This window comes from Carcharodon carcharias, chromosome 6 (genome assembly GCF_017639515.1).
Source record: "Carcharodon carcharias isolate sCarCar2 chromosome 6, sCarCar2.pri, whole genome shotgun sequence".
NCBI lineage: Eukaryota > Metazoa > Chordata > Chondrichthyes > Lamniformes > Lamnidae > Carcharodon > Carcharodon carcharias.
In genome coordinates, this window is record NC_054472.1 from 7,339,448 (window position 1) to 7,362,613 (window position 23,166).

Genomic DNA, 23,166 nt, shown 5'->3' on the forward strand with positions numbered 1-23,166 from the left:
GTTTGTAACAACTTGATTAACGTCTGTCAACAAGTTTCGGTTAATTAAGCGAGATATGGCCGCAACTAAATGAAATATGATGCCAGTTATTATCTTTTGTTGACAGCCTTGGCTCAGTTGGCAATACTTCTATGCCTGATTCAGAAAATTGTGGGTTTAGGTCCCAATCCAGATATTTGAGCACATAGCCTCGGCGCTCAAATCAGTACAGTACGGAGAGAGTACTGCACTGTCAGAAGTATCATCTTTTAGATAAGAAATTAAACTGAAGCCTCTCAGCCTTCCCAGGCGAATGCTGAAAATCCCACAGCACCACTTGAAGCGGAGGAGTTCTCCCAGTATTCTGGCAAATATCTATCCCTCATCAAGCAGCTAAAATGGATTATCTGATCATTTGGTTTATTGCTGTTCGTGGCATTGCCTCTTTCTGAGAAGCTCTTCCGAGCTGCTCACTTCAATACTTGGGACAAGGTATGAATGATGAAAGGACTTTCTGTGTGGGAACCAATTATAGACCCTGTTACTCTGTAAACTATTATATTCCACACCCCCACCCCTGAAGACCTAGATGAAGGGAACAAGACCCATTGTGCTAAGGCACACCCATATTTTCAAAAGATTAGGAGGGGTGAGAAAAGTCGAGATTTAGCGATTAAGTGATAACAAGCAGGGGTTTTAAGAGGTTTAAGTTTACAGATTGTAAGCTGAGGGAAATCAGGAGTTGACTATTTTGAGATCCTGAAAATGAAAAGCGTATAGTGTGATGAGTTTGAAATGAAAATACAGAACAACTCCAATGCATAGGTTTGAGGTTGTGTAAACACAGGTTGCTGATACATGGAAACATTAATTTTATCATGTCCATGTTGTGAGAGTAATGTAATTGAGAGAACATTTTCCCTGGATTGTTAGGTTTTCACGATAAATAGCTTCTACAATATTTTTTTTTAAATTCTAATGGAAGCCAGAGGGACTTGCACTGATACTCCCTCCCGGTCATGTCAAGTGGATGTCTCTGCAAATCACTGCTTATCAGCTGACAGCTGCAGTGCTGTATTTCATAGGGAGAGACATTTGAAAAATAATGCAACTGTCAAAAATCTTTTCTGGAAACACAGAATCTTTGTTCAAATTGAAACAAAATTCTAAGCAGAAATGTTTTACCACATCAATCATATTGAATGGCACTGTTGAGAGTCTTTAATAAATGGAACCCCATAGACCTTCAGTCTCAGTAATTGCGACCATGTGCTGACAAATGTAAGTTCTCTCGATTAGACTCAAATATGCATGAAACATACCCGTGGGACTTGAGAGCTAATCAGGTTACTGACACCACAAAGTGTTCTCCCAACACAGGAGTACAAACCAGGGCTAGCTATTTCATAAAACAAAATATTAGGACAGCTCATATTGAGAGGGTGGAAGAGAATTGTGTACGTTTACAACCATCAGATGTCTCTGGAAGTGCATTTGCACTATCTACTGACAGCACATCAGCATTGCTCAAACATTCCTTTACTTAATTAAAAAAAAATACATAACCTGGGGCAACCTGAGAATTGATACCTGTTACATATTTGACCTGTTGAGGTCACACATCAGTTCTAAAGTTCGAATAAGTTCCTGCACATTGCCAAAACAGTTAACCATTTGTTATCAGTTAACACTGAACTTCAAGTTTTTTTTTTAAAAAAAGGGCTTTGGCTACTATTTAAAATACTTTGTGCCAAAAGAAGTATTCTGCTTCCTAGAAGCACTTGATGTTCTTACACATATTTGCCTCATAGGGAAAAACAACAATGGGAGTTTTAAATTATAGCCTGTTGAACAAAATGACATTTTCTCAGAGCAATCAGTGAAAAGGGGGTTACTAAAAATACAAAAATAACTAAAAAGAGGAAACTTTAATAGTTAGCTTTAGGAAAAATCTCATCCTTTGAACCTGAAAATTTCATGGGCTACCATCTGAATAATCACAGCATTTAATACAATTCTTAAAATACCAGTACTGAGGAACATTCCTCAAACCCAGCAAACTTGAAGTGACCAGTTGAACATCTATAGGTCTAGTGAGATGTGCTTAGGCACAGCATGACTTAAGATGGGCCAAACTTTACAATAACTACTTAAGAACAAACTTGCATTTTTTTTTTTACAGCCGTTTATCACATCCTCAAGAAATTACAATGTGCTTGACAAACAGATCAAGTATTTGGAAACTTTTGGATGCTGGGTCTGGAATTTGGATAAATATTATATACAAGGACCCAGACTTTCCTGCCAGCAGCAAACGATTGCCGCCGGCCGTTCACTACTCTCACGCTTGCCCACAGAGTTTTTGTGGGATTTTGCACGAGTACTCGCTGTGCTTAGACAACCATTTCGGTGCAGGGCCTGCTCCAGAGGATTTAGGCCTGTGTGAACAGGGCAAGCAACTGCAATTCCCTAATCAATCAGATTGAAGAATTGCTATTGAGCAGAGCAGAGTTTGAACCAGGATGTGCAAGTCTGAATATTTAATTCAATATCAACTTGTATACAAAAAGCAAAGAAAGGGAAATAGAGATGGGATGAAGAGAGAGTGAAAAAAAGGTGAGACAGAGACAAAGGTAAAACAAAATTTTTAAAATGTCCAACAATAATTAAAACCTGTAGGAATGAGACTTCACAAACATGCAGAAGTTAGTTTTCAGGGTCAGAGAGGTTGTTCAACAATAATTAAGACTTAACACACCATTAAAAACATTACTTGAATGGATGAGCCCTAAGTGAGTAACTAGTTCCACGTATTTCAATGCCGAGTCTTACGGTGAGATACAGGTGTAGTAAAGCCTTTGTGGGTGTAAGGTAACAACTTCCTGATTTCTACATTTAACTGAACATGTGTGGATGCAGTAAATTGCTGTCCAGCTGACATTTTAATAATGGTGAGCACTATTAGACTCAGCATTATTCTCACAGCAAAAATCAGCCATTGGTCTTCTAATAACTTCTTGAATATATCCTTGACAAAAACGAAATGCAGGACCAGTGTATGTTTTGCATCAAGTTCATGACAACAGTGCTGAAGTTTGGAGACTGCCTGTACCATGCACTTTTTCAAACTTCCTTTGCAGCTTATCTATTCAGGGTTTTGAACTGAAATATTGAAACCAGGTGGAACACCACCAAAGGAAACCTTTCAAAAGAATTAACACTATCTGTGATCGTATATCCCTTTGTTAGGTTAAGTTAAATGTTATTAAGCTTAGAGAAAGACTTCAATCTCTATAGCACCTTTCACAACCTCAGGATTTCCTACAGCATTCTATTGCCAGTGAAGTACTTTTTTTGTAATGTAGAAATTGTGACAGACAATTTGTGCAAAGCAAGCTCCCACAAACAGCAATCTGATAAGGAACAAGGTAACCTGTTTATCTGATGTTGATTGAAGAATAAATATTGGCCAGGACACCAGGGAGGAAAGCTCTGCTCTTCTTTGAAATAGTGCCAGGGGATCTTTTACATCCACCCAAGAGGGCTGATGGTTTAATATCTCATCTGAAACAGGACATCTTGAGCAGTACAGTACTCCCTCAGTATTAGATTTAGGCTGACACTCCTAATGTTTGTGCTCAAATCCTGAAGAGGGACTTAAACCCAGAACGTTCGGTCTCAGAGATGAACGTGCCACCCACTGAATGATGGTTGACAGTATCAAGTTTGAAGTTGGAGATATGTACAAAGCCAGTACGTGTACTGATTGCCAATGCTGAAATTAAATTTCTGTGGTCTCATTGAGAAGACAGGTTTACTTTGCATGTTCACAGCCAGTGGGGGGAATGAAGTACTAAAGGGATTGCAACAGTAGTTTACACTCAGAGCTTGACCGATCCTCAGGCCATTGCTGAAATTACTTTCCAACTCTGCCACAAATGTTCAACCCCTCCTCAGCTAACTGCTGGAAGGAAAAGGTTGTTACTTCTTCCTTTAGCACTCTGCCTTTCTCCTAAGTGATCTTTGCATTGCAGTTGTGAACGCATGAAAAACATAAATCACAGGTTGGGCCCCCAAACAGCTGTTGCCCCAAACAGATCACAGCACAAACAAAATCTCCTTCCAAACACTCTGCCTTTAAGCAACTCAATATATCAAAAGGAAGCTCAAAATGACGACAATAAATACTATTGTTGAAACAATGGCAACAGAACTTGTATACTGTATGAATAAATAAATAGACATCGAAATAATGGCTCTCATGAGTTATGCCATCCCACAGTGTTCATTGGTTTATTTACTCTGACCTACAAATGAATTATCCTTCTATACAACTTATCAATCGGGCATGTGATATGTCATATCAAAAAGTAATTTAAAATATTGGTGGGGGTGGGAGTGTAGGGGGACTTTGAACAACAAATTCCCATTTGTGGAAAATAGCGTAATGGGGGGGATATTATTTTCTTGAATTGAGTTGACACATGCAGAGTGTCTGTTGATATGTTTAATTATAATGCTGTGTTTGTTAAAGGCTTTGCATCTAGAAAATAGCCATGTTGATTCATCACTTTCACGGTACAGCAAGATTTTCTCCAACAAGCATGATGTGCTGGCAAAATCCCCACCCATCCCCAAAAGCACCTGTTTCTAGGTTCTCACTTAAGCCCCTAACCTAACCTGATGAAATATTAACACACCAGCTTTCAGTGTTGCCATGTACAACCAAGCTAGTGTGCATTTTATCAGCCAGATGTGTGTGACTCGAGAAAAACTCGAGTGGGGCTGGCATTTTTACAACAGTTGTTTTGCAAAGATTAGAGACTGAAATGGACTCAATGGGAATAGAGATCACAAGCTGGTGTTTTTGTTCACCTCAAACCGCACAATCAAGGAAGAAATCCCAACCCATATGGTTATTCTTGAAAAATCCCAGGAGCTGCTCTGCTAACTTCATGCAGTGCCAAACCACTTGCCCATGCCACCTTGCCATCACACTCATTGGACAGATTCAAGAGGAGAACTAACAACCAATTGGTCATTTAGGGTTTGATGAACTGAGCGCTGCTAGACTGTAACAATGAACTGGAGCTTTGTATTTCCTCATGTGGAGAATAGCAGAAACTCTGAAATGTTCCAAATTAAAAATGTGTTCCAAGAAATTAACCTGAAATCATGGAATTAGTAAATACCTTGCATGCAGAAGGAAGGGTTTTTTTTTCCATATCCACCTAGGTAAAGAATGGGAGAAGAATGGCAACAACTTGCATTTGTGTAGCACCGATGTAACACAGTGAGGCATCCTAAGGCACTTCACAGACAAAATTTGACATTGAGCCAAATAAGGTGACATTAGGAGTGATGACTAAAAACTTGGTTAAAGAAGTAGATTTTAAGAACCATTTTAAAGGAGGAGAAAGAGGTAAAGAGATGGAGAGTTCAGCAGAGCTTAGGGTCTTGGCAGCTGAGGAGACGGCCTCCTATGGTGGAGTGATTAAAAATACTGGATACGCAAGAGGCCAGGACTGGAGGAAGATAGAGTTCTTCAGGATTTGCGGAGGAGGCTACGGAGATAGGGAGGGATGAGGCCATGGAAGGATTTGAAAACTTGAATGATAAAGGTATAATCTTAAAACGTCACGAATGCAACAAACTTCCAAACTGTAATCATGCTACCATCTAGTGGCAACATTTAAATATTACACGCAGTTCAATTTAGGATTTGACTTACTCCATCGCTGGAGTGATCACATTTTATGAAACAAGTGCAATCCTCGTTCTATAGTGCGGCTTTTTAATCAATATCTCAACTGGAGAGAGTTTTTTGTTTCAGGTTTGAATTTGACGTCTTTGATATCATGTATCATGGAGCAAAGACCATGAGACATAAGAGCAGAAAGTAGGCCATTCGGCCCATCGCGTCTACTCCACCATTCAATGAAATCACGGCTGATCTGATAATCCTCAACTCCACTTTCCTGCCTTTTCCCTATAAACCTCAATTCCCTTACTGATTAAAAATCTATCTCCACCTTGAATATACTTAACGACCCAGCCTCTACAGCCTTCTGCGGTAAAGAATTCCACAGATTCACTACCCTCTCAGAGAAGAAATTCCTCTTCATCTCTATTTTAAATGGGTGACCCCTTACTCTGAGATTATACCCTCTGGTCCTAGACTCTCCAACAAGGGAAACAACCTCTCAGCATCTACCCTGTCAAGCCCCCTAAGAATCTTATATGTTTCAATAAGGTGCCTCTCATTCTTCTAAACTCCAATGAGTACAGGCTCAAACTACTCAACCTCTCCTCATAAGAAAATCCCTCATATCCGGGATCAACCTAGTGAACTTTCTCTGGACTGCCTCCAACGCCAGTATGTCTTTCCTTAGATAAGGGGACCAAAACTATACACAGTATTCTAGGTGTGGTCTAACTAATACCTTGTATAGTTTTAGCAAGACTTCCCTATTTTTATACTCCATTCCTTTTGAAATAAAGGCCAACATTCCATTTGCCTTCCCTATTACCTGTTGAACTTGTACGTTAGCTTTTTGGGATTCATACACGAGGACCCCAAATCCCTCTGTGCTGCAGCCTCCTGCAGTCTTTCTCCATTTAAATAATATTCAGCTTCTCTATTCTTCCTGCCAAAGTGCATAACCTCACAATTTTCCCACATTATATTCCTTCAGCCAAGTTTTTGCCCACTCATTTAACCTGTCTATATCCCTCTGTAGACTCTTTGTGTCATCCTCACTGCTTACCTTACCACTTACTTTTGTGTCATTCGCAAACTTGGCGATAGTACATTCACTTCCCTCATCCAAGTCATTAATATACATTGTAAATTATTGAGGCCCCAGCATTGATCCCTGTGGCACTTCACCAGTTACAGGTTTCCATCCCAAAAATGCCCACCTTATCCCAACTTCTATTAGTTAGTCAATCTTCTATCCATGCTAATATACTACCCCCAACACCATGGACTCTTATCTTATTAAGTAGCCTATGTGCAGTACCTTATTGAATGCCTTTTGGAAATCCAAATATTACATCTACTGGTTCCCCTTTTTCTATCCTGCTTGTTACCTCCTCAAAGAATTTTAACAAATTTGTCAGACATGATTTCCCCTCCATGAAGCCATGCTGACTCTGCTTGATTATATTACGTATTTCTAAATGCTCTGCTATTACATCCCTTATAATAGACTCTAACATTTTCCCAATGACAGATGTTAAGCTAACTGGCCTATAGTTACCTGCATTTTGTCTCCCTCCCTTTTTGAATAATTGGCCGTTCTCCAATCCTCTGGGGACTTTTCCAGAATCTAAGGATTCTTGGAAGATTACTACCGGTGCATCCACTAAACAAGCCATTAGTGAATCAGCTGCACTAGATTTCTTCACCAGGTTATTTGGGATTTATCACAGCACTGCCTTCTGGTCGAAGGATTCAACAAATTTATAGCAGATTTGTGGGGCAAACTGGCAAAATGCTTTCAGTGCAGCAGCCTTTAGTTGAGCAATGAACCAAACATCAGCCCTTATTTGGAAGTGCCGTCCAGCTCAAATAAGGGACTCATTATGTTGAGGGAGAACACTGGTTAGAGTCTCTCGTCTGTTACTCAAAGAAATTAGCAGGGGTTGCTGCTCTGCCATCAGTCACCTGTATCATTTACAGTGCAAAATTGCAATCACCTGCAGTAGCTGTCAAAGCTCAGGTTGCTAGTGAAAGATTCCATTCAGAAAGGTTGCAAAGGTTTTGGGTACTTACTCAGTGCATGGTAGATGGGCTTATGTTTCCCTTGTAGTCTGACCGAGCACATTGTAGCAATTTTTCCAGGTGGCTGCATCTTGGCATCAATCAAGTACCAAATTCTTGAAAAGGAGGCCCATTGCTAGAACAGAGAGGAAGGGGAAAGCTTCCAGTAGATAATACAATATTCACATAAATACTTGAGCGTAATCACAAAATGATGTAGCTTATTATATAGCATGGTTAAACCTTTAAAAAAAATCACTGGTTAGGCCTCAGCTGGAGTATTATGTCCAATCCTGGCTACCGCACTTTACAACGGATGTCAAGGTCTTGAAGAGGAGATTTATTAGACTGGTATCAGGAATGAGGGATTTCAGTTACATTGAGAGACCCAAAGTAGCTGGGTTTCCTCTCCTTAGAGCAGAGGGGTTTAGCTGGGGATTCAGTGGAGGTGTTCACGATTATGAAGAGCTTTGATAGAACAAATGAGAATGTGTTCCACTGCTGATGCGGGGGTGGGGGGGGGGGTCAGTAACAGGGCTAAGGCAATCAACAAATGTACCAGTGGGGAGATGAGAATTGTTTCCACACAATAAGTCATTATGATCTGGAATGCACTGCCTGAAAGAGACATGCATTATTATAGCACCTTTCACAACCTCAGGATGTTTCAAAGTGTTTTACAGTCAATTAAGTACTTTTTGAAGTGTAATCACTATTGTAATTTTAAAAATGCAATAGCCAATTTGAACACAGCAAGAACCCACACATAGAAATGTGATAATGACCAGATAATCTGTTTTAGTAATATTGATTGAGAGATAAATATTGGCCAGGAAACTAGGGAGAACTCCACCCCATGCTCTTCTTCAAAGTAGTGGCCCCAGGACTTCTTACATCCACCCAAAAGAGACTGCACTTCTAATGGAATCAGATGCAATAGTAACTTTCAAAGATGAACTAGCTCTACGCTTGAAAAGGAAAAAAAAAAAATCAGAGAAATGGGGAAAGAGCTGGGGAAATGGAACTAATTGGATAGCTCTTTCAAAGGGCCAGCACAGGCACGATGGGCTAAATGGCCTCCATCATTATACATTTAAATAAAAACCACCAATTTTAGATCCAGACTGCGAACTGAACTACTGAAGGAGACAAGCAGCACCAACAGGAACCATGGCCACTGGTCCCCACCAAGACTTGAATATTTATTGTTGTGGCCATCACCAAACTGTCTGCAAAATGAATTCTCCAACACTGTTCAGCAGGCAAATATAAACTTCAATTTTTGAAACAAAAGAAACAAAATGGGCGACATAATGGAACAACTTTGGAGGGCAACATAGAATACAATTTATACCCCATGCTTGGTCTGTCTGAGACTGTTGATGAAGTCACTCATTAATTAAAGCTTTCTGGGTTTTAATAATTTAGCTGCTTTATACTGTACATTAACCTAACTCGCCTTGCAGTGTGTTACCACATCAAATGGTTTTCTCTGGTGCTACTCGATCTGAATCTTGTTCAAATGCCAAATCAATTAACTGAGAAGGATTCAAAGGCTTGAAAACTAGTTACACAGGAGAACCAATAGCTAACATTTCAAGAAAGTCTTTACTGGAGTTCTTTCTATCAGAAAGCTGGTGCATGCTTTCTAATTGTTCGATCACAGTGCAGTGAGCACACATTATGTCAGAATGCATTCACTGGACAACCAGACCAATCACACTCTCAGCATCACAGTTCCTTTAGTGAACATGCTTGTCCCAACCTAGCAGGCTACTGTTAACTTCAGATTCTTAATATCTGCACAACACATCTGATCAAGTAGTTATTTACAGAGTAATTCTGGTAAGGCATGTGATACAATTCCTTACCCTGCCAAAGTACTCAGAAATACTAAGCTAATGTACCTGAATGCTGCAGCAAGAGTAACCCAGTCCATTTTAAAATTTCAAAATATAATTAACTGCAGCGCTTTCATGATTAAGCTTCCCCTTATGTATCGTACACAATTCTTTCCAGCAAGTAACCATCATTTTAACTTAAAAAAAACAAGGAATGTCACCTCAGTTGAACACAAAGCTCATGGATACAGCTTTAAATTTTAAAACAGAACCCACCCTCTCTTGCCAGAATTTACTGTCACCTCATCAATGAGCAGAAACTCTGAGCTCTGGAATTCCCTCCCTAAACTTCTCCGTATCTCCACCTCTCTCTCCCACTTTAAGACACTCCTTACAACCTGCTTCTTTAACCTATTCATTGGTCCCCTGTCCTAACATCTCCTTATATGGCTTAGTGTCAGATTTTGTTCAATAATGCTCCTGCCTTAGTATGTTTAACTATGTTAAGGCTGCTGTGAAGGTGAGGTCTTGTGGAGCAGTGGGTAGCATCCCTACCTCTAAGCTAGCAGCTCAGGGTTCAAGTCTGACTCTAGGACTTAATGGTCACAGAAGGTATGTTCATTGCATTGCCAAACAGGTTGATTACCAGCCTGTAAATCTTCCAATATACCTGATGGCAGAAAGTAAGTATGGGAGAGTTAAAAACAGAAAATGCTGGAAAGTCATACAGACTTGAAACATTAGCTCTCCACAGATGCTGCCAGACCTGTTGAATTTTTCCAGCATTTTGTGTTTTTATTTCAGACTTCCAGTATCCGCAGTATTTTGTCTCATCGAAGAGCAGGAGAGTTTTCTGGTCAGCCAAACTACAGAAGGCAATAGCAAACCACTGCAGTACTTTGCTAAGCATAATCATTGACTAAACCAATGGAAGTCCATGGTTGCCATAGGCTTCAAGCATGGTACCTGAGGGAGGAATGTATATATAAATGCAAGTTGTTGTTATTCATTCTCCTCTTGAAGAGGAACTGCTGCCCCAATCAATCCCCCCACTATCTCCACATCAGAATTGCATCCCAGGAGTACAATATTTTATAATATTGTATAATACAATATTTAGCTTCTTTAGTACTTCATTCCTTTTTAGAAAATATCTATGCCAGAATTAAGTTTCACCTATAACAACTGCTGATTATTCATCTTATTGTAACAATGTCAACCCATTCTTTTAAATAAATGCACCTTCATCGCTTCTCATAAGCTTCACATCTAACACTATCTTCAATACTGACAACACACCAAACTTATATCACCCAATTAGCATAAAATAAAAATTAACATCACCCTCAAAAATAGAGTAACTCAAAATAATGTACATCATTGTCTACAGCTATCCTTCTGGGTGGCGGTGGGGTGGTATGATTTGATCTCTTTGTGAGTGAATTGGCTCCAGGATGATATCCCTGCTGATGGATGATTGGAAGACCACGTCATCAATAGCAGCCGGGATGACTCATCAGGCAGCTGGAGAGGATCTGGAGAAGGGTTGCCACTTGGAGCGCTGATTATCGGTATAATCCTGAAAGCTAGCAATGCACAGGTGGTTAAATTCCAGTGGTACAAGAGCACACTGCCCTGAAGTTAGGCTTTCCTCCCAACTTAAGGTCATGAGCTCAGTCACGAGAAGCGAAGCACATTGAGAAAATGGGAACTCTGCTCTCTGGGTGGTGCAATAACCAATACAGATTGATCAACAGCTGTTTAACATTCTGTTGGTGATGACAAATTACATTATTAGCATTTACCAGGTGCTCACAGCACCTCTCTGGGTATTGGTCACTATCCCAGTATCTTCTATCTACTGGGATCTTCCCATCTCTCTCAGCATGCACCACTCTATCTCCTCCTTCCCAGGTATCAATCCCTTTAATGCCTGTGTATTTCCCCTCCTTTATTACAGCCTCTCCCTCACCTGCCACCAACCCTACTCCCCCATATCAGAGCGAGTATTACTTCTGTACCTATGATGCTGTCTCCCACCCCAGTCCCTCTATATTCCTGTGTGTATTCACTCTCTTTCCCTGCATGCCCCCAACTGACCCTCACGCCTCTCTTTCCCTCCACCTCCCTCTTCATTCCAGGGACTCAGCTGTAAGCTGTGGTCAGTGGGTTGCACCTTTGCCTCTGAGTCAGAAGGTCTTAGGGTTCGAGTCGCACTCCAGAGACTTGAGCACAAAAATGCAGGCTGACGCTCCTAGTGCAGGGAGATGCCATCTTTTGAATGAGACGTTAACCTAAGGCAGGGTGACCGACTCTCGGGAAGGAAAGTAAGGCACACTTTGATGTGGGAGAAGGAGGGGCTGTATGAGCAGACCGGTGGGCAGGGGAGGGATCAGTACTTGCAAATCTCTTAGTGCCTGATCAGGCCTCTGGGAGTCAGCCGTGCCGATGTGTGCTGGGCATGCACAAAATTTATGCGGCTTAAACACATGACAAACTGTGGCCCCCTGGCAATATGCGACCCAGGACCCAGGACCAACCTGTCACCCTGGGCCAAGGCCCTGTCAGCCACCCCCCCCCCCCCCCCCCCCCCGGGGTATAGGATACCCAGCACTATTTGGAAGAAGCGAGTTCTCCCTGGCCTCCTGGTCAATGTGCGTCCCTCAATCTAGCATCACGACGGCAGATAAACAGGGCCAAGGCCCGGGTCCCCGCGCTGGCCCTTTGTGGGATCTTGCTGTGCGCAAACTGCCTGCCGCGGTCACGCTTGCCATGTCTGATTGGCCGGTGAAGCGCTTTGCCACGTCCTGAGGTTGTGAAAGGTGCTACAGGCCTGTCGGGTCCCCGCGGGAGCCCCCGGGGGCGTCTCCATTTCCCACCTGAGCCGCTTTACTGAGACTCGACATCTTTGTTGCTGGGAGGCGGCCTGTGCGGCGCCTCAATCCTTCCGGAGAGAAACCACCCCCCCCCCCCCCCCCGATTCACCCGGGTTTTAAACCCGCTCTCCCGGAGCAGCCGGATCCAGGGCCTGATTAACCGACTGAAACCCAGGGGAATGTCGCAGAGGGGGGGAGGTTTTATTTTATGTTAACTGCGGGGGCCCGGGGGGGGGGAGGGGGGGAAAGCGAGGCCGGGGTTGGGATTCCAGCCGGACCGCTGACCCCGTGACCCACTTCCCGGAAGTGGGAGGAGCGCGCGGGTTTTGTCCGGAGCGGGAGCGACGGAAAGAGAGACAGACACAGACAGAGAGAGACGCAGACAGACAGACAGACAGACACACACGCGCGCACACAGAGAGAGAGAGAGACAGGCAGATAGACTCAGAGACAGACGGGGGGAGAGAGAGACAGAGAGAGAGATAGGCAGACAGAGACAGGCAGCCAGACAGACATAGGGGGAGATAGACAGACAGACAGACAGATAGGGGAGAGAGAGAGAGACAGGGGAGGAGACAGATAGGGGAGAGAGAGAGACAGATAGGGGAGAGAGAGAGAGACAGATAGGGGAGAGAGAGAGAGACAGATAGGGGAGAGAGAGAGAGACAGATAGGGGAGAGAGAGAGAGACAGATAGGGGAGAGAGAAAGAGACAGATAGGGGAGAGAGAGAGAGACAGATAGGGGAGAGAGAAAGATAGATAGGGGAGAGAGAGAGACAGATAGGGGAGAGAGAGAAAGATAGGGGAGAGAGAAAGATAGATAGGGGAGAGAGAGAGACAGATAGGGGAGAGAGAGAGACAGATAGGGGAGAGAGAGACAGATAGGGGAGAGAGAGAAAGATAGGGGAGAGAGAGAGACAGATAGGGGAGAGAGAGAAAGATAGGGGAGAGAGAGAGACAGATAGGGGAGAGAGAGAAAGATAGGGGAGAGAGAGAAAGATAGGGGAGAGAGAGAAAGACAGATAGGGGAGAGAGAGAGAGACAGATAGGGGAGAGAGAGAGACAGATAGGGGAGAGAGAGAGAGACAGATAGGGGAGAGAGAGACAGATAGGGGAGAGAGAGAGACAGATAGGGGAGAGAGAGATAGGGGAGGAGAGAGACAGACAGGGAGAGAGACAGGCAGACATAGGGGAGAGAGAGAGACGGGGAGAGAAACACAGACGTGGAGAGAGACACACACGGGGAGGGAGAGAGAGAGTGAGAGAGGGGGAAACGGTGGGGGTGGGGGGGGGTGGTGTGGAGAGAGAGAGAGAGAAACAAACTGAGAAGGGAGGAAAACACACAGCCCTGAGGAACCATCAGTCCGGGTGCCCAATAGTGACCTCCGGTCCAGGAGCCCCTCCAGTCGCGCCCCCCCCCCCCCCCCCCCCCCCCCAACAGCTGTCAGTTGCCCAGCACCCCCGCAACTGCCAACTGGTACCCTTAGCAACTATCAGTCCAGGAGCTCCTTGAAACCATCATTCAGCCCCTAGCAACCATCAGTCTCCCCCTAGCAACCGTCAGTCTTCCCCAACAGCTGCCATCTGGGTATCCTTAACAACTGCCAGTCTGGAAGTCTCTAGCAATTGTCAGTCAGCCCTTAGCAACCGTCAGTCAAACAGTCCCTAGTAACCATCAGAGAGCCCCCAGCAACAGTCAAACAGCCCCTCGCAACAGGAGACCTTGCTTCGGACTCTTGGAGGCAGTCACTAAGCCAGAGAGAGCCTGGAGGAGTCTACACCTGAGATACTCCAGGAAAATGAGAAAATGCACATAACTGACTATGAGGCAACTTTCAATTAGTTTGTCCAGTCATTTCATGACAGTCAGTTCTTATTCAGCCTTACAATGGACCGATATGTGCTATTAGTTGTTTGGAATTATGGAGGTGACCAGTACCAAGATGAAGAATTTTCTGGTAAGTGCTGCATTAATCAATTATCAAATTATTTACATTAATGCATTATTTTGACTCCACTGTATTGCACAATAAACCCAACCTGATTAATAGGGAGAGGGGAAAGGATAACACGATACTTTATAATGCACCAAGTCTCTTGAGTTAACTTTAAAATCTGAAATGGAGAACAGAAAATGTTGGAAATATTCAGCTGGTCAGGCAGCATCTGTGGAGAGAAAAAACAGAGATAAGGGCTGAATTTTTATGGCTGCCGTGTAGTTTCCTGCCGTGGTTCCACTTCCTGGGCACTTTCATAGAGGCAGCGTCATGGTGGGGGTGATGGAAGGATGCAGTGGGAGCGGTAATAGCTAGGTAGCGGTTGACCAATTAAAGGGACTATCAAGGTCACTAAGCACACACTGACTGGAATTATCCAGTTGGCATGTGGACTCCCCCACAGAGACCGAAAGACAGCTGAGGGATGGGGGTGGCCTCTTGGCAGCAGACCGGGAGGGCCGGAGCCCCCATTCTTCACTCCCTGCTCATGCTCGCCAATCGGCCCACCGCTGTGGTCAGTGGAGGAGTTGCCCCTCCACAATGCCAACCTGGCAGCTGAGGCCCCTTTTGATTAAAAAAAAACTTGTGAACCTTGAGGCATCCTCTTCCTTTAATCGACATCACAACTCCCACCTCTGACAGTGGGCCTGCTGAGCTCTGGATGCTGAAAGATCTCCAATTGGCCGTTTGCTCTGAAATCTCCGCACTTCACTCAAAGATTTGTGAGTCTTTGGAATTCTCTACCCCAGAGGGTTGTGGATGCTCCATCGCTGAATATATTTAAGGCTGGGGTAGGCAGATTTTTGGTGTCTCAGGGAATTAAGGGATATGGGGAGCGGGCGGGAAAATGGAGTTGAATCACAAGATCAGCCATAATCGTGTTGAATGGTGAAGCAGGCTCAACATGTCATATGGTTCCAGCTCCTATTTCTTGAGTTCTTATATCCTTGTACAAGACTTTGTAGAGGCCTCTTTTAGCAAACCATGTCCACCTCATGCCAGGAGAGTTCAAGGCCCTGGAAAATGTTCACTAGCAATGCATGATTTAAGAACCCTTGGGCCCTTCAATAGGAAAGATAATATGAATTACACAAGTTGTGTAAAATGTGAGGATGTGCATGAGTTATGTAAGATTAGATCTTGGTTAGATATCGGGAGGTTGTTCTTTCTCACAGAGGTTTGCAATGGGTCATGCAGTGTCTGCAAATTTACAGACGTTCTAAAGGGAGCTGTACAGCTGATTCCTGGAGAAAGCTGAGATGGCTTATATGCAATAGTTAGGTGGGATGTTGGATGATGTGCCTCACTGATATCTCCTGTGATTCTGGAGATTGGAAAGGAATTTTCCAGAATTTGTTCCTTCATGAATTGTAGTTAGATTTTTTTCATCAGTATTTTTGCTTCCAGGAGATTATATGGGATGTGGGGGTCGTGTAACCCAGTGGAAACGTGGGTAACTAGGACAGACTCCGGACCCGCCTTTGCCGAATGTATGTTGTTCACTAACTTTGTTCTTATATTGCAGAGCTGACAGCTATTAATAGTGTTTATGAACTACTGAGAAAGAACTGCGGTATCTCAACAAATTCAAGATTGACTTCACTTCCCGGTAATAACTTTAATAAATTAGGTTTTTAATTTATAAGCTTTTCCACATTAAAGTTGCAGTTTTTGACTTTGTATTTTTATAAGGCAATATTTTACGAACATACAAACAAGGAGCAGGACTAGACCATTCAGCCCCTCGAGCCTGCTCCGTCATTTAATAAGATCATGGCTGATTTGATAGTAACCCAAAATCTGCGTCCCACCTACCCCCGATAACCTTTCACCCCCTTGCTTACCAAGAATCTATCCACTTCTACCTTAAAAATATTCAAAGACTCTGCTTCCACCACCTTTTCAAGAAGAGAGTTCCAAACACTCATGACCCTCAGTGAAAAAATTTCGCCTTATCTCTGTCTTAAATTGGTGACCCCTTATTTTTAAACAGTGACCCCTTAGTTCTAGATTTTTCCACGAGAGGAAACATCCTCTTTGCATCCACCCTGTCAAAATCCCTCAGGATCTTAAGTTTCAATCAAATCGCCTCTTATTCTTCCAAATGCACCTCGCAATAAATGATAACATTCTATTAGCTTTCCTAATTATTTGCTGTACTTGTACACTAGCCTTTTGCGATTCATGCACTAGGACATCCAGATCCCTCTGCAACTCACCTTTGGACTTCCTGGTTCAGCCTCTGCATTTATCTAAAATGTGCACCTATCTTGTGATAACTAGCTACCTATTGTAACTTTCATGAGTAGAATTTGGATAAAAGCACTGACCCACTTTTTTCCCATCAAGTGCACCATTATTCAAAGTTATGTGGGAGATGTTCTTGTGAAGTGGGGAGCTGGGGGGCGCTGTTAGGATCCAAAATATCTCAGCCAGAAGCTGGAGTTCAGATTTCATTTTGTCTGTCTGCATAGTTTAAAACCACTACTTACATCATCTGCAAGCTTAATAGGTTTGCAGTGAGTAGCTGAGCCCTGCAGATTACAAAAGTATGATCTCCAGTCTGTGCTGAGTTAGTTGATCGCAGCTGGGAAGGTTTTTAAAAATCCACATCCTTGTTTTCAAATCCCTCCATGGCCTCTCCCCTCTCTATGTCTCCAACCTCTTCCAGCTCTACAACCCTCCAAGAATTTGGTGCTTTTCCAATTCTGACCTCTTGTGCATCCCCAATTTACATCACCCCATCATTGGCAGATGTGCCTTCAGCCGTCTGGACCCTAAGCTCTGGAACTCTGTCAATCTGGTGAAGCTATAACACAGGGCTACTTGCGTGCCAAACAGCTTAAACAGCAAGTGATAGACAGAGCAAAGTGATCCCACAACCAATGGATCAGATCTAAGCTCTGCAGTCCTGTCACATCCAGTCGTGAATGGTGGTGGACAATCAAACAACCTCACTGGAGGAGGATGCTGCACAAATATCCCCATCCTCAATGTTGGAGGAGCTCAGCACCGCAGTGCAAAGATAAGGCTGAAGCATTTGCAACAATCTTCAGCCAGAAGTGCCGAGTGGATGATCCATCTCGGCCTCCTCCAGAGGTCCCCAGCATCACAGATGCCAGTCTTCAGCCAATTCGATTTACTCCACATGATATCAAGAAACGGCTGAAGGCACTGGATGCTGCAAAAGCTATGGGCCCTGACAATATTCCGGCAATAGTACTGAAGACTTGTGCTCCAGAACTTGCCACGCCCCTAGCCAAGCTGTCCCTGTACAGTTACAACGCTGGCATCCACCCAGCTATGTGGAAAATTGCCTAGGTATGTCCTGTACATAAAAAAACAGGCCAAATCCAACTGAGCCAATTACCGCCCCATCAGTTTACTCTCCATCATCAGTAAAGTAATGGAAGGGGTCACCAACAGTACTATCAAGCGGCACTTGCTTAGCAATAACCTGCTCACTGATGCCCAGTTTGGGTTCCGCCAGGGCCTCTCAGCTCCTGATCACATCCCAGCCTTGGTTCAAGCATGGACAAAAGAGGTGAACTCCCGAGGTGAGGTGAGAGTGACTGCCCTCGACATCAAGGCAGCATTTGACCACGTGTGGCATCAAGGAGCCCTAGTAAAACGAGTCAATGGGAATCAGGGAAAACTGTCTGCTGGTTGGAGTGATATCTAGCACAAAGGAAGATGGCTGTGGTTGTTGGAGGTCAGTCTTCTCAGCTCCAGGACATCACTGCAGGAGTTCCTCAGACGAGTGTTCTAGGCCCAACCATCTTCAGCTGCTTCATCAATGACCTTCCTTCCATCATAAGATCAGAAGTGGGGATGTTCGCTGATGATTGCACATTGTTCAGCACCATTCATGACTCCTCAGATACTGAAGTAGTCCATGTCCAAATGCAGCAAGACCTGGACAATATCCAGGTTTGGGCTGACAAGTGGCAAGTGACATTCACGCCACACAAGTGTCAGGCAATGACTATCTCCAACAAGAGAGAATCCAACCATTGCCCCTTGATGTTCAATGGCATTACCATCACTGAATTCCCCAAGTATCAACATCCTGTTGACCAGAAACTGAACTGGACTAGCCATATAAATACTGTGGCTACAAGAGCAGGTCAGAGGCTAGGAATCCTGCAGCGAGTAACTCACCGCCTGACTCCCCAAAGCCTGTCCACCATCTACAAGGCACAAGTCAGGAGTGTGATGGAATACTCCCCACTTGCCTGGATGAGTGCAGCTCCTACAACACTGAAGAAGCTCAACACCATCCAGGACAAAACAGTTTGCCTGATTGGCACCACATCCACAAACATTCACTCCCTCCTCCACTAATTCACAGTAACAGCAGTATGTACCATCTACAAGATGCACTGCAGGAATTCACCATGGCTCCTTCGACAGCACCTTCCAAATCCATGACCACTACCACCTAGAAGGACAAGAGCAGCAGATAGATGGGAACCGCATCACCTGGAAGTTCCCCTCAAAGCCACACACCGTCCTGATTTGGAAATATATCGCTGTTCCTTCACTGTCGCTGGGTCAAAATCCTGGAACTCCCTTTCTAACAGCACTGTGGGTGTACCTACACCACATGGACTGCAGCTGTTCAAGAAGGCAGCTCACCATCACCTTCTCGAGGACAATTAGGGATGGGCAATAAATGATGGCCCAGCCAGTGAATCCCTCATCCCGCGAATGAATTTATATAAAAAAAAACTCTCTCCCTAAACTACTTCACCTCTACTTTTTTCTTCCCCTTTAAGATGCTCCTTTAAAATCTAAGCCTAAGATAATGCCATGTGTGGTCTGGTGTCAAATTTTGTTTGATAACTCATGAGAAGCCCTTTGGAAGTTTGACAACATTATAGACGGTGTATAAATACAAGTTGTTGTAGTGTCAGTACAACCTGGATTGAGGAGGGAGAAATCAGCCAGAGTTTCAACTCACAGTGACCTCTGCTGGAGATGCAGAGAAAAATAACCTGACTACCTCGAAGTCCCCCTTACACCACATATTATGTTTGTTTGTTTTAGTTGTTAGACTTTCTAGTTTTCTTTCCCACTTGCAATATCCAATTGATTTTTTTATGTTTGTTCCTTTCCCATTACTTTTGTCAGGGTATGAAAGCTCGTCTTTTGCTTTTTGTCTTTTCCAATCATACCTTTGACATTAATTTAAGAATGTGCAGCTTCTTCATTCTAATTTTCAATTTGTTCTTGCAGCATTTAACAGCTCTGTTGAAATTTGGTGTTAGTTAATCTCTGCTTAATCTATTGCAGCCTGTTCAGTCTCTGGTGTCCCAGCGCCACAGAAATGGTTCTTCGCAATTCAGGCAATCCATGGCTTTTCACAGGTGAGGAGAGCAGGAAGTTTAAAAAGTGTAAGTGTGCGACAGCTCTGAGTTTACGTCACAAAACTGTCAGTAGAACAAAAAAAAAGTCGACCATTTTCATATGTATATTATACAGAAAATACAAAATCTACCCACAGGACAAAAGTAATGAAACTCATTAACCAATTCAAAGAAAATCATAAATCACTTTCTATGTTGAGAATGTGATGGTCCTTAATTTCCAAAAATTAACAAAATGAAGAGGATTACTTTTTTAAAAATTCTTTCACAGGATGTGGGTGTCGCTGGCTAGGCCAGCTTTTATTGCCCATCTGTAATGGTGGTGGTGAGCTGCCTTCTTGAACTGCTGCAGTCCATGTGGTGTAGGTACACCCACAGTGCTGTTAGGGAGGGAGTTCCAGGATTTTGACCCAGTGACAGTGAAGGGACGGAGATATAGTTCCAAGTCAGGATGGTGTGTGGCTTGGCGCAGAACTTGCAGGTGGTGGTGCTTCCATGCATCTGCTGCCGTTGTCCTAGGTGGAAATAATGTTACTGCTTGAAATTTGGAAAGCAATAACCATAGGTTGTGGACTTGGGAAGTAAGCAGCTGGACGAGAATCAGGATTCCGCTGTTCCAGTGCACCAGGTAAAATCTGCTTTGTGGCTGACTTTCTTGATACACCAACTAATAGTTTTTATTGACAGAGGTAAAACTGAGGGGTAAAAATTGAAGATAAATGGAACTGATAAGAAATTAGGAAGTAGTAGCATAGCGATTATGTTACTGAGCTAGTAATTCAGAGGCCTAGACTAACTATTTGGAGACCGGAGCTCGATTCCAACCGCTGCAGTTTAAAAAAACTAGTATCAGTAATGGTGACCAATAAAACACCAGATTGTTGTTTTTAAAAAAAAACTCATCTGGTTCACGAATGTCCTTTAGGGAAGGAAATCTGCTGTCCTTACCCGGTCTGGCCTATGGACCCACAACAATATGGTTGACTCTTAACTGCCCCCTGAAGCAGCCTAGGCTGCCACTCAGTTGAATTCAGAAAGGCGGCTCACCGCCCCCTTGTCAAAGACAATAAAGACTGGCTTTGCTAGTGAAGCCAACATCCCATGAGTGAATACAAGAACAAAATACACAGCAGGCTGATCAGGGACTTTATATGTTTTAACGTTTTGGATATGAATCCCTGCATGGGAACTGCGAAAAACATCATGTAAGTTTTTCTTTTACCAAACACTACGGAAAAGCTACAAAGTCGGTATCAGATTCTTCCCAATGCGCCTTATAGTCACTATCCCACGATTGTTTTCCTTCCTTCTAGTTCTGTAGTCCAGAGTGGGAAGAAATTAGTTCCTGTGCACAAGAGAGTGACTTTGAAGTACCAGTACCCGCATTAATACAAGAATGCCTGGACAGCATAAATGGTTGTGAGGAAGAGGATGGTGATGTTAAAGAGCCAACGCCCCTCTTTGAGTAAGTATTGTATAATATTGTAGCGTTAACAATAATAGTTTCAGAATATTCTATTATACAATATATATCTGTGCAAGTAGTTAAATGTAAAAAAGGGTCCAGAATCAGAAAAGACTTTTGAACTAATTATGTTTCACCATCCTAGTCCATCAAATCTCCCATTAAAAATACTCAGCTTTGGATTGAAGTTATACTAGTTGTTTGCTTTGGTTTAACATCTTACATAAAAGATGGCAGCTCTGACAGTGCGGCATTCCCTCTGTACCCACCGATATAAGCCTATGTTATGTGATCAAATCCTGGAATGAGTGCTGGATGGGGTGTGAGAAGTTGGGTTTCTGGACAAGATGAAGTTTATGGCGGTTGAGCTTTGGGTACAGAGAAGGCATTGGAGCAACTGAGTCCAGGAGTGACAGAAACATGGATGACAGTTTGTGCTTTAGGAGTGAGACCAGTGGCTGATATTGCAGAGATGGGGCTAAGTGATATCGGTAACGGATAGAACTGAAATAAATTGTGAAAATTAAAAAAACAAAGAGAAAACCAGAAACAGAAAAAGAGCGTGAACAAAACAAAGACTGGAAAAAGAATATTAAACCTTTCTTTCATAAAGCACTAATTTTCCTGCCGTTATAGAGGTTCTAGCCCTTTGTGTTGAACTATTCTAGATCATTAGTTATGGATAACTAATGAAGTTAATTATTGCCCCTGAGGGCACTGAGTTAGCCATGTAATGTGGGGCTGTTGGTCAGACCGCTGAGGAATTGGCATATTTTTGACAACTCAGCAGCTTTCATGCTTATTAATTTTTGTGGCAATCCACAAATTGCTTACTTTGTGAATTCAGCTTCACAACTTGACGTAGTGAGGTTGAAACTCGGGATCTCTGAACTGCGGATCCAATACCAAAACCACTGAATTCCTGTACTCTCCTCACTATTTTTGCTCCTTTTAAATTGTGCTGATCAGACTAAAAAGCAGTGACGTTTCTAAATACTCGGTTAAAAATTATGATTTTTTTTGGGGTAACTACATTTTTGCTTACATTGAGGAAATAATGTAAACATCTGAAAATGTGAAAACCATCTATTGATTTCTTTTGCAGGTTATTTGAAGAGGCTGCGGAGGGTCTGCATCAACTAGCAGATAAATTACCTCCACCTGGTAATTGTCAGCATCATTTCTATCGGAGCATTTGTATTGTAATGGAGCTGTTTTGACACCCAAAGCAATCGTCATAACAGCAGGCACGCTTATCAAGTTGTCAGTAATTTACAAATGTGCTACTTACTCAATTTTTTAAACCAAACTGGAATTCTTTAAAGCAAACTAGAAAAACAGTTGGGGCTTTTGCACAATGTGCATTGCTCTTCAATCAAATTGCCTTTCTACCTTATACAGTTAATATTATGCCATGTATGTTTGTTTAGTTTGGGTTAATCAGAACGATGTGATTGAGATGCTGTTTTTGGGAGTGATTGGATGCATGGATGTGGAGATCTAACACCCAAGGGCCTAATGGTGAGCGCCATTTTTGAGTTAAATTTGCAGATATTATTCTGGTAAGGGGGAGAGGAACCCACCAGATGGGGTTGTTTCTCCGCGATGCATTAAAACCTCTTAAGGGGTCATCTTTATTGAAATACTTGTGGATGGTCTTTACTGCCCTCCCTTATCGATGGAGTGCAATTTAAAAATAGTGAAGGTGAAGTGGCATGTTGGAAAGCTTACGTACTGTACCATAGAGCAGGGGTTTGCAGGTTTGTTCCTGATCGAAACAACGGAGGTTGCTAAATATCGCAACACAGAAGGAAGCCATTTAGCCCATCGTGCCTCTGCTAGCTCTTTGAAAGAGCTAGAGAATTCGTCCCATT

The 23,166-nt window shown here is 43.1% G+C and overlaps 2 protein-coding genes across 5 annotated transcripts in view; one reads left to right on the forward strand and one right to left on the reverse strand.

Annotated features, from left to right (window-relative positions):
• Window positions 1-12,605, reverse strand: part of mrpl13 (mitochondrial ribosomal protein L13) — a 102,084-nt gene extending 89,479 nt beyond the window's left edge. For 2 of the 3 annotated variants that reach the window (XM_041190284.1, XM_041190285.1), the window contains exons 1-2: window positions 12,465-12,605; window positions 7,757-7,880 (exon numbers count right to left, since the gene is read on the reverse strand). In XM_041190284.1, the coding sequence (XP_041046218.1) occupies window positions 7,757-7,880; window positions 12,465-12,491 (151 nt within the window). In that variant the 5' untranslated portion in view covers window positions 12,492-12,605. Of the gene's footprint in view, window positions 1-7,756; window positions 7,881-7,987; window positions 8,007-12,464 lie in introns of those variants that run through there. The other variant, XM_041190286.1, reaches the window with a different exon arrangement.
• Window positions 12,606-13,891: 1,286 nt separating this feature from the next.
• Window positions 13,892-23,166, forward strand: part of LOC121278694 (MDM2 binding protein) — an 83,620-nt gene continuing 74,345 nt past the window's right edge. For both annotated transcript variants that reach the window (XR_005943262.1, XM_041189047.1), the window contains exons 1-5: window positions 13,892-14,419; window positions 15,984-16,067; window positions 19,754-19,827; window positions 21,141-21,292; window positions 22,398-22,456. Coding sequence is in view for 1 of the 2 variants with exons in the window: in XM_041189047.1 (XP_041044981.1) it covers window positions 14,350-14,419; window positions 15,984-16,067; window positions 19,754-19,827; window positions 21,141-21,292; window positions 22,398-22,456 (439 nt within the window). In the remaining variant the exon portion in view is untranslated. The remainder of the gene's footprint in view (window positions 14,420-15,983; window positions 16,068-19,753; window positions 19,828-21,140; window positions 21,293-22,397; window positions 22,457-23,166) is intronic.